This window comes from Oryzias latipes, chromosome 7 (genome assembly GCF_002234675.1).
Source record: "Oryzias latipes chromosome 7, ASM223467v1".
NCBI classification, from domain to species: domain Eukaryota; kingdom Metazoa; phylum Chordata; class Actinopteri; order Beloniformes; family Adrianichthyidae; genus Oryzias; species Oryzias latipes.
In genome coordinates, this window is record NC_019865.2 from 29,628,024 (window position 1) to 29,638,887 (window position 10,864).

General features: G+C 41.6%; 1 protein-coding gene across 1 annotated transcript in view; it reads left to right on the forward strand.

The window, feature by feature from the left end:
* The first annotated feature begins 2,020 nt into the window (after positions 1-2,020).
* Positions 2,021-10,864, forward strand: part of LOC105353659 (lymphocyte antigen 75-like) — a 9,571-nt gene continuing 727 nt past the window's right edge. Inside the window, exons 1-4 of the mRNA XM_011472942.2 lie at positions 2,021-2,348; positions 7,020-7,239; positions 7,947-8,279; positions 10,638-10,738. Of these exons, the coding sequence (XP_011471244.1) occupies positions 2,301-2,348; positions 7,020-7,239; positions 7,947-8,279; positions 10,638-10,738 (702 nt within the window). The 5' untranslated portion in view covers positions 2,021-2,300. The remainder of the gene's footprint in view (positions 2,349-7,019; positions 7,240-7,946; positions 8,280-10,637; positions 10,739-10,864) is intronic.

Genomic DNA, 10,864 nt, shown 5'->3' on the forward strand with positions numbered 1-10,864 from the left:
TCGCGCTTCGTGCGGAGCCAGCAGCGCCTTTGAAATGCCATGAAAAATGAACAAACTAAAATTAAATTTAATTATTATAAAATACTCATTATTTTCCAAAGTCACAGGGAGCCGCAAGAGATGGATGAAAGAGCCACATGTGGCTCCGGAGCCATGGGTTGCCGACCCCTGGCCTAAGGCAACCGTGGTTGCTTCTGGTGCTGGCAGATGTGTTTGCCTGCAGGTCCTGGTGCGTGTGACCCGAGGACTTCCCTGATCATGGAGGAAGGACATCATGGGTCAAGTCTGGCAGGTGGAGGACGTCCCCTGGATTCCGGATCTGCTGTCTCCCAAAGCTGCTTTTGTCGACTGTCCCCCGGACTTTTAGTATTGCTTTTTAGTCGTTTTTACACTGTTTCTGCATCTTATTGTATTTTAAAATTTTTAGAGCGGTTTTATGTATTTTAGTTTTTATCATCTCATTGGCCAGTCAGGTTTTAAGATTAATAAACTGTTTTTGTGGCCAAAAATACCCTGTTCCTCTTTGGTGGCTCGTGTGTTCTCACCCAGATCATCCCTCTAATCTGCAATAATTCAATTTCATCTTTTCATCCCATCTCCAAACTTCTTACTGCCTTTCACCATCAACCACCCCCATAACACTGACACCTGTACTCAGGTGAGTGTTTGTGTTCTACTGAGGTGGATGAAGGAATGTAAAAAGAGGTAGAGATCCCGGTCATCCCCACCCCAGGGTCCCCCAACACCCGCAGATAGTGGAAATCGGCCCGGCAGGTGATCACGTCAGCTAACCAGACTAACAGGACCACCAAAGAGGCCCCCTTAACGCCAGAGAGCAGAGGGGTACAGGAGCACAAAGAGTGTAAGCTACAGCCCAGCTAAAGGAATACCCCCTCCTGCTGCGCTAGGGGACACAGCATGGGGCCCTGCCCCCGGAGAGATCCCCCCCCAATGCCAGACAAGCAGCGCACCACCTCCAGGGAGTTCTGGGCATCCCTCAACCCCAGCCATAAGCCAGGGCCACTCAAGGGAGACCCGCACCACGCTGTGGGCAACCACCCGCCCACCATACAGGAGGTCCAAGAAAGAGCAAGGTAGGGGCCACCCACCCGCCACCCAGAAGGAGGATGCCTTCAAGGTGGGGGGGTCCCCGAAGAGCATTGTAAAAATTCCCCGACCAGGCTCTCCCACTGTTGGACTTTTGGAGAGGCCTAGCACTCGAGGGCAAGGACCAGAACCTGCACCACAGGGACATGGACATCCCCCAGGCTCAGATGTGATGGGATCTTCGGCTCACGGTCTTGCTAGAGAACTCAGGGATCCCTCTCCCTGTGTGGAGAGAGGGCCCAGGAAGCCAGCACCCAAGGAACAGCTCTCAGCTCTCCTAAAGTCTGTTTTAACTTATTCCTAAAAGCCACACAGGCCATTTTTCAACTTCCACCATTCGGTCCTCAGCTCTGCCTTTTTAACCACCAGAGTCATCCTCACACCATTGTCCTGTAGTCTGTGTTGGGTTGTTTTGAGGCCTCTGAATAGACTCCTCCTGACACTGTTCTGTCTGTTCTCCTAAGCTCTGGTAGACTTAAACCTTACTCATAAGTCAGAGACCTCTTCCACTGTCCACAAATTGTCCTGATGTGATTGCCTTGATGGTGTTGTTTGTTTGGATTGCGTTTTTCTTTTTTACTTTTATGAGGTCTGTGTGATTCTCCGGACTCTGCCTGCTCTGAGTGGCAGTGTTTTGTTAACAATGGCGCTCCTTTGGGGGAAATTAGGGCAGACTCCATGCAGTCGTTTAGTAAAAATAAAAAAGGCCTGACATAGGGTAACCTGATGTTTCTTTTAAAAATTCAAAGAACCTTAAACCTCATGAATCTCCACCCTTGAGAGATGCATTGGAGTCAAATGCATCATTTGGGATTTAAAACTGCCTTGAGTTGTTTTTTTAATGACTTGGGTTTCAGAATAAACATCTGTTGCCTAAAATTCAAATGGTTTTGACATTTTGCATGTTAGGGATAAAACCCAGACACAAACATCGGCAGTATCAGACTGAATGAGAAGAACGTACGATGATGGAAAAGGTTCTGCTCATCTTTGCTGCTTCAGGCAAGTCTTTCATGTGCATATATTTGTCATTATCCTTGTGATTGTCATGTTCCTGCGTGTCTTTGGCAGCTCTGAGTGCGGTTTCCTCACGCCCCGCACGCCGGTACCATGTCATTTACGACCCAAAGAACTGGACTGAAGCTCAGAGTTACTGCAGAGAGAAATTCACTGACCTAGCAACTGTGGACAACATGGATGATGTGAACATCCTGATGAACATGGGACTTCCAACTACCCTGGTAAGGTTAAAGAGCTTCACAAACCTTTGTTTCTAAGGTGTATCTGTCATGGTTACCAAAACCAATGGCCAAAGAAATGTTGTTGGTTTATGTTGTACTATTTTTGATATACAGCTATAGTTTTTATTAATTGATCTTTTTATACTTATTCCCTGTACTGACATTTTAATTATGAGTAGAAACTAGTGGTACAAGTCAGTGTAGGTAATGATGCAAATGGAAACAGGTGAGCTAATAAAGCATTAGAAATGGAGCTCAGAAAAGGAAAAAAAATAAAAAGTTCCAAAGAAAAAAAGGATCAATCAAAAGCATTTGACCCAATTTTTTTTACTAGGCAGTTGAATTGAAGTTTTCTTTTCTGTCTTTTTTTCTTTTTTTCTTTTTGCAAACCTCCCTGCTGTGAATCTTCATTTGTGTGGTTTGAACTAATTGCAGCCAGTCAGGACATAGAAACTCCCCTCATGACCACCTCTTCTTCTAAAATTATGTTGTATAGAGTGTTGAAGCCAGGACCGAAAAAATGTAACCCTTGTGCTATCCTAGGCACTTTAACATAGGGAGTTGGGTCATCTAGACCAGTGTTTTTCAACCTTTTTTGAGCCATGGCTCATTTTAACCTCGACAAAAATCCTGCGGCACACCAGCATCCAAAAAAAAAAAAAAAAAGCAGAAATTCATGGTCTGTATTGATCGACAGCCCCCCCCCCCCCCCCCGCAATCTCACGTGCATTTTTGTGATAATTGCGGCCGAAAAAGCAGGAAGTTGCGGCTGTTTTTTTCTAAGAGATGAAATTAAAGTTAAATAAGAAAATTTAGAAACTGTTTGTTTGTTGTGGTTTCAATTCAAGACGTTTCACAAGGACAACTCATTGTGCGCTGGGACACTGGCCCTTTAAGCCAATGCATCATGGGAGATGTAGTGTGAAAACTGCCGAAAAATTGCAGAAAGACTCGCGTCTCTGAGCTTCATTGTATTGTCCACTTGTTTCACTGTCTGACACCGGATTCTGTGGAAAGCTACACCGCTAAAGACGAGCTTTAGCTGGTATTTTTGTTAGAACTTAGCGACTTTATCAGCAGAATTAAGAACAAGGAAGTGAAGACTTTAAGCACTTCTGATTGGTCAGACTGATGACATGTGATTAAGCCTTCAAGAATGATTGGCGGAGACAGTTAAAGGGGCGGGACTTTTCCGCAAACTGTCATAGCTGCAGGTAAATCGCTGTACCGTCATTCTTATCAAAATGTCTTTAATAGAATTAAATAAACACAAAGAAAAAAGGTAATTTTAAGATCTTTTATATTCCTAACTCCTCAGTTTTTTATCAGGGCCTGTTTGGATGAACACAGAGCTGATTTCCTGGAGATGGTAATTGCTTTTAGATCAGTTACTGAGGGCAATTTCCCATGGCACACTTGACCATCTCCCACGGCACACTAGTGTGCCGCGGCACACTGGTTGAAAAACACTGATCTAGACCCACTAGACAGTGCTCTGAACCTTTTTTCTTCAATGATTTGTGATCTTCACTGGTGTCCATGGATTACATGAAATCTTTCCACCTTTATCCACCTTTGTCATGGTAGGGAGAACACGTCAATGTAAGGGTGGGGGGTCATCTAAGATAGCACAAGGGGTATACAGGTTCTTTCTGGTAGAATACAATGTAGATTTGTTGTGCGCTCAAATATTGCATGATTGCTCTCTATATTGGGATCCATCCAGCCATCCAAATTATGGATGGCTGGATGGATGGATGGATGGATGGATGGATGGATGGATGGATGGATGGAGGGAACAACTACATGAAAAGAAGAATTAGAAAACATGGAAGGTATACATGTTAAAAAAAACAAGAATAACAAATAAAATGGAACCTCATCCAATTTGCATGCAAAGCAAATGTGTAGTGTTGTTTAAATAGCCGCATTCAAACTCTTTACTGCACCGCCCGCTACTCACTTAGCATCCTGTCTTTCATTTTCTTAAAGAAGCAAGTAAAAAGTGTCCAAGAAGAAAATGAAAGACGGGATGTATTTTCTCTGTAACACATCTGCATTCTGTCTATGTCCTTAAACCTGCTCATCGTTTTCCTGTGCAGCAGCCTTGAGTCCAGCAGACAGCTTGGACCATCTTTAGGTATCTGAAGGTTTCCGTTACATCCACATCCTCTCTTTCTATATCTGACCAGAGCAGAGAGAGGAGAGAACCAGCTGGCAGTTTTTAGTGAGCCAAAGTCCTGTAGAGAACAAAACATAAAAGAATAAACCCTTGTGCTATCCGAGGCACTTTAAACTAAAGCATTGTAGAGACATAAAATAGAATAAAATAAAAAGCATAACACCAATTTCAAACACTGAAGAGACATGAATAGAAAAACAGAAATAGCGGAAATAAAATATAAAACATACAATCAATTTAAAAGATATTCAAACCAGCATAATAACAGGGCTAGTCTCATTCTGAAGTGTTGAGATGGAGGAACAATTCTTTTTTAAAACTCTTCAAGAGGGTGACCTCTCTAATTGTCGTGGCAACTGATTCCATAGTTTAGGAGCCAACAGAGCAAACGCACCATCCCCCCAAAACTTACCTTTGGTTCTGGGAACCATTAACACAAACTGGTCGGCGGAGCATAAGGACTTTAAGGGGGAGAATCTTAAAAGCAGACTGGAGAGGTAAGAAGGTGCCATACCTACCAGGGACTTAAAAGTCAGGACCAGGATTTTCATAAAAAGCAAGTATTCCACTGGCAGCCAGTTTAAACAGACCAAAATCGATGTTATGTGGTCAAACTTATTTAGACCAGCTGCAGTCTGGCTATTGAAGCTTTGGGTAAGCCAGCATAAAAACAGCTGCAATAATTTAGTCTGGACAACACAAAGACACGGACGACAATTTAAAAGTTCGTTTCTGAAAAAAGCATGACCTAATCACAGCGTTTCAGTCACAGTACACTATAAAAGAATTTAAAATACCCTAAATTAGAACTACAATAATCCAGTGGCCCAGGCGGTTGAGCGGTTCGTCCAATGATCGAAGGGTTGGCGGTTCGATTCCCCGCTCCCACCATCCAATGTCGTTGTGTCCTTGGGCAAGACACTTCACCCTCGCTGCCTCCAGTGTGGCTCCACTGGTCTGTGGATGTGCATGAATGCGCCGGTGATGGTCAGAGGGGCCGTAGGCGTGAACTGGCAGCCACGCCTCTGTCAGTCTGCCCCAGGGCAGCTGTGGCTGCAACCGTAGCTTACCATCACCAAGTATGAATGAATAATGGACACAATGTAAGCACTTTGAGCGTCTGGAAAAGCGCAGATAAATCCAATCCATTATTATTATTAACACCAAGATTCCTCCATTTTCTTGACCTGCTGCATCTCTTTTAGTGCTGCTTGAGCCTAAGATGGCCACTGTTGGGTGAAGGCAGGGTACACCCTAAATATTAAGGTGCATTGATACAAAAAAACAGATAAATAGAACATCAATGAGAATGTTTAAATTGCTTCCGTCATGTCAACGTTCCACGTCCATCCCTCTACACCGCAACGCAAGGATTAGGCAGGAGTTCTGTTTCCAGTCCATCTATGCATCAATTTCAGAGCAATGAGAACGGGATAAATACGTACGTCATCAGTGAGAGCAACTTACATTAACCTTACACACATGACAATGGTATGTTCCGTTTTCTTGACATCCCTTGAGGTGGCTCAAGGGAACAGCAAGACTCCAGGTGAGGCACACACCTGGGCTCCCCTGAAGATGCGACTACAAACCTCCACGAGGCCAGACAACCCAAAAACCCACAGCACCCGTACTTGTCGACCCACTACAGGATTAAGGCTAAATTCTTACACATTTTTGGCTTGTAACAAATGTCTGGTCCTTTTTGTATAAAATGCCTCTTTGTCATATTTATGTCGTGCTGTACATAAAGCTGTACAGTCAAATATTATCAGCAACATTTTTGGTAATTTAGCCTGTTTTATGAGGAAATAAACAAGTTACTACATATTTACGTTAGCAAGCTAAATATTTCATTTAAAGTTAAATATTTATTATAACTATATATTTAATTAATTTGGACTTAATAATTAACATTAATATTTAATATACTAATATTTAGTCACAAAGCTTAAATGTTTAGTGTGGAAAATAAATATTTAGATCTAAATATATAATTTGCAAACTGAACATTTTAACCAAATTTTTAGTTAGTAAATGTTACATTTGTAAATGCATGAATTAAAAGGTGAAAAAATGCTTTTGAAATATTGAAAATGAAATGATATTTGCACCCCATACATGCATGCTCTGTGGTTGATCAACATTTTACGTCATGGGATTTTAATCTCGTAGCTTTCAATCTATTTAAATTTACAGAGAATTCCAATCTTTTGCAGAATTTGGGTTCCCTCAAATTTCTGCTGCCACACTCACAACCTTTTGTTCAAATTCCCCTCCTGTCTCTATTTTGTGGGTAATAAACCTGGTCAAACATTATTTACAGAATTAAACTAACTACATTTCAAACTTGTCAAACCACTATTGTTGTGGCACAAATTGTTTGACTCCAAGGTTTAAACAGAGGATACATTGAAATACTGGGACCATGGGGAAAATAAATAAATCCCTTAATCAGGGATTTAATAATGTGACGTCCTTGTTCTTAGGTACCTTGGATTGGCTTATATTATGATGGAGGCACTTGGCAGTGGTCGATGACAGACAAAGATTTCTTCAAACAAGATGGAGCTAACTACAGATACTGGTATCCTGGTGAACCCATCAGTGGCTGGAACAACGTACAGTGTGTGTACATGTATGCCAACGGACTGTGGAACGATGCTCCTTGTGATTGGTTAATAAAACCAATGTGCTCTGATGTGAGAGGTGAGGTTATGCTCAATGAAGAACACCGCTGCTCTTGACCTTAAATATTACTGTCGTTCGGCCTACTTCTGCACCGACAGAGGTGAATTTCTAATTCTCCTGCCTTTCTGAACAAACCTCATCCTAGAAAACAACACAGTTTTTCATATTTTGGTTAAAAAAAGGCTTAATTATAATTAAAAGACCTCTGGGAACCTTTTTTTATGATGGATCAAAATATGACTAAAGTGGGGCTTATAGAAAAGTCAAGGTGAGTAAGGCAGCTGGCCCAGACAGTGTCAGCAAGAGGTTCCGAAAGTACTTTTTATTTCAGCTAGTATGAGAATGAAACCATCATTTCTTCTTCTAATAGATAACTGCAGGAGACGGTCTTGTATATTTCAGGTGTTTGTTCTGATCTGTAGATGTGTGGAGGCCTTTGCTGATAATTAAATTAGACACCATCATTCGTGGAGGAAACAACTGTGTTAGTATAATTTGTATTTTTGAAAAGGCTTGTTATTATTGTATTTACTACAACTAATAAACTATAAAAAAATGTAAATGACAAAAAGAGATTTTTTAAAATAAAATAGACGCATAAACAGTCGATTTCTGCAATGCGTGACAGAACCACATGTTGATTTTTCCCTTTGTTTCTACATCAGAGCAAAACAGAATGCCACACACAATAGCAAGTGTAATTCATTCTTTCTATATGATTTCAGGGTCAAATGTGACATTTGTCCACATCAACACTCTCATGACGTGGCCTGTGGCGCAGAGCTACTGCAGAGAGCATTACACTGATCTGGCTAGTGTGAGAAATTCTGCAGAAAACCGGAAGATCATGGATCTTAAACCTGCAGGAGAAGATGTCTGGATCGGTCTTGCTAAAACTAGCTGGACGTGGTCGAATGGGAGTACGACCACCTTTCAGTACTGGAGTGAGACTGAACCTAATGATCAAACAGCAGCTTGTGTCCTCGTGTTTTTTGGAAACTCTGGAAAATGGGCAGATGCCAGATGTGAACAACTGAGACCATTCATTTGCTATGAGGGTAAGCAATGGTGTTTACACATGCAGGACAAACAGACCTGATAACCCACTGCATTAAAGGTGTTCAGCAGGTACCGGTAGGTTAACGTCAGATCACTACCATTTCCCAGTGAAAATGAGATAGGTGGGCTCCAACGCAGACATGACACAGACTTTGCTGTTGAATTCTAATGCAGCTCAGTGACATAAATTCTCCACTTTCCTCATCTCTTTCCTCCCTTGAAACAAACAATATGTCCTTTAAATTAGCTTTAAACCACTTTTGTCTGTTAACAAATTTTCTAGAGATTTCTTAACATCACGACACGTCTTATCTCCTCAACTGGTACTAACAAACCATTTCGCATCAACCTCTTCTTGTTTTTCCAGCCTCAGTCAGTGCATTTTCTCTAGTTCACCTCTTGCTTTTGAACTGGAATATTTTCACAAGAAACCATCACAAATCTAAAAAGCAAGATTCATTTTAGTCATCTTTGTTTGCCGCTCTTTTGGCTTAAAACTGGTCAATACGACCGGTGTTTATTGAAACTATGACGTGCCAGTGAAACCCTGTTTGTTCAAATTCCAACAAAATAACCAGTTGAGTTTAGGGCTTTCTGTATTTTTAATGTTTATGGACATGTTTGGACTTATTAAAATTCCACAGCACCGATTCTGCTTTGGAGTCTGAGGAGAATTTAAAATGAGACAGTGTTTGGTTTATTGCAGGGGTTGCAAACTACGGCCCGCGGGCTGGATCTGGCCCGCCTCCATGTTTGGCCCGGCCCACTGAACAATATCAGAGACCCGTGTTTTTTATTTTTATCTGGCCACACGATAAAGACCTGTATGGAACGTGACATTTTATTCCCTCCTTCTGCAGTCTGTGCTCCAACCTGAAACCCTCTTAAGTCTCTGTCAAACAGAAAAGAAGACAGTCTTCCCTTTCTACGTCACAGTTTATCTTTTCCTGGTTTAGCTCATTCTTTTAGAGCGTTTATGCTGCTTTTTTTAAACAGTGCATTCTGTTCTGTGTCCTGATTGGCTGAAGACCTTGTCAATCAATCTCCTCCGTGCCGTGTCTCCTGTACAGAAACGCGGAGCTCTTCAGATCTACAGAAATATGTGATCGATCAGATCTTTGTTTTCACTCTAAGATCCTGGAACTAATTTTTATGAAGGTTAGAGAATCTATCTTAGATGACCCCACCCTTCCATTGACGTGTTCTCTCTACCATGACAAAGGTGGATAAAGGTGGAAAGATTTCATGTAATCCATGAACACCAGTGAAGATCACAAATCATTGAAGAAAAAAGGTTCACAGCACTGTCTAGTGGGTCTACATGACCCAACTCCCAATGTCAAAGTGCCTAGGATAGCACAAGGGTTACAGGAAAATAATTATTGTGGCCCTCACAAGAAAATGTTTGGGGACTCCGCTCTAGCATCCATGTGGTGTTGGAAGATTTGTTGTTTTTCATTCTTCCAGTTACTCAAACACCACATGAACGCAGCATTTCTCTAAGTTTTCATGATGTGCAATTGGCTATAAATTGAGAACAAAAGTTTTAACATAAAAACTCTAAAATGCTCTGTTTAAAAATATAATTTTCAATCCAAACATTTTCATCCAGATTCCATGTTATTTCTTTCTCACTCCATGCATCCGCTTGTGGTCTGGCCCTTCTATCCAATTTTAGAACCCTATGTGGCTTGCAGGTCAAAATAATTGCCCCCCCCTCTGGTTTATTAGCTTAACATTATAACAGAAGGAGAACTGAAGCTTGTGTGTTTGCTGCTCTTTTGCTATGCAGACATGCTAAAATTGTTACTAGGAGTCGCCCTGCCGTTTTGAACTGGTTATGATGGTTATAGTCCTTCAACCTTTTAGCTCACTTCTCACCAAAATTTTGATTAGCTTGATAGTAAAGTAAATATGTTCATAGTTGTCCCATGGGTGGGGTCCCTTGTGAAAAAGTTGCATTTCCAGACATGATTTACATCTATGGATTGCAGTGGAACAGTGGTTAGCACTCTCGCCCCACAGCGATAAGCCCCTGGTTCAAATCCCTGCTAGGTTCTTTCTGTGTGGAGTTTGCGTGTTCTGCTGGTTTTTCTGGACATGCGTTGTTGGTTGCTCTAAAGCAGGGGTGTCAAACTCATTTTGGTTCGGGGGCCGCATTCAACCCGTCCGGACCAGTAGCGTAAAGGCAAAATAACAGCTTTGTTTTTTTACTCAATTGGAAAACATGCCTCAACCAACATGGTAGCCTAATCATTTAGGCTACCATGAGGTAGGAGGGAGGGAGTGAGTTACATTAAATATTCCAAGAAACTGTTGGCCTGTTTTGAAATAACAAGCACAATCTATTTTTTTAGAGGTATTTCCGGTTTTCAAACAAACATTGAGGCTGAAAATGGTGGGAAACTCCTCTCTGGATCTGAATGACCCCACTGTGTTTGCAGATCTGCAGCAGCAGGTAAACCACAGAAGAAAAGATTTATGTACTTCTGATCATAAAAAGTCTTTGGATCCTAAATATGGGCTTTTGTTCTACTCACAATCTATGGAGACCATTTTAGAAAATTTTAGAAAATCTTTAGAT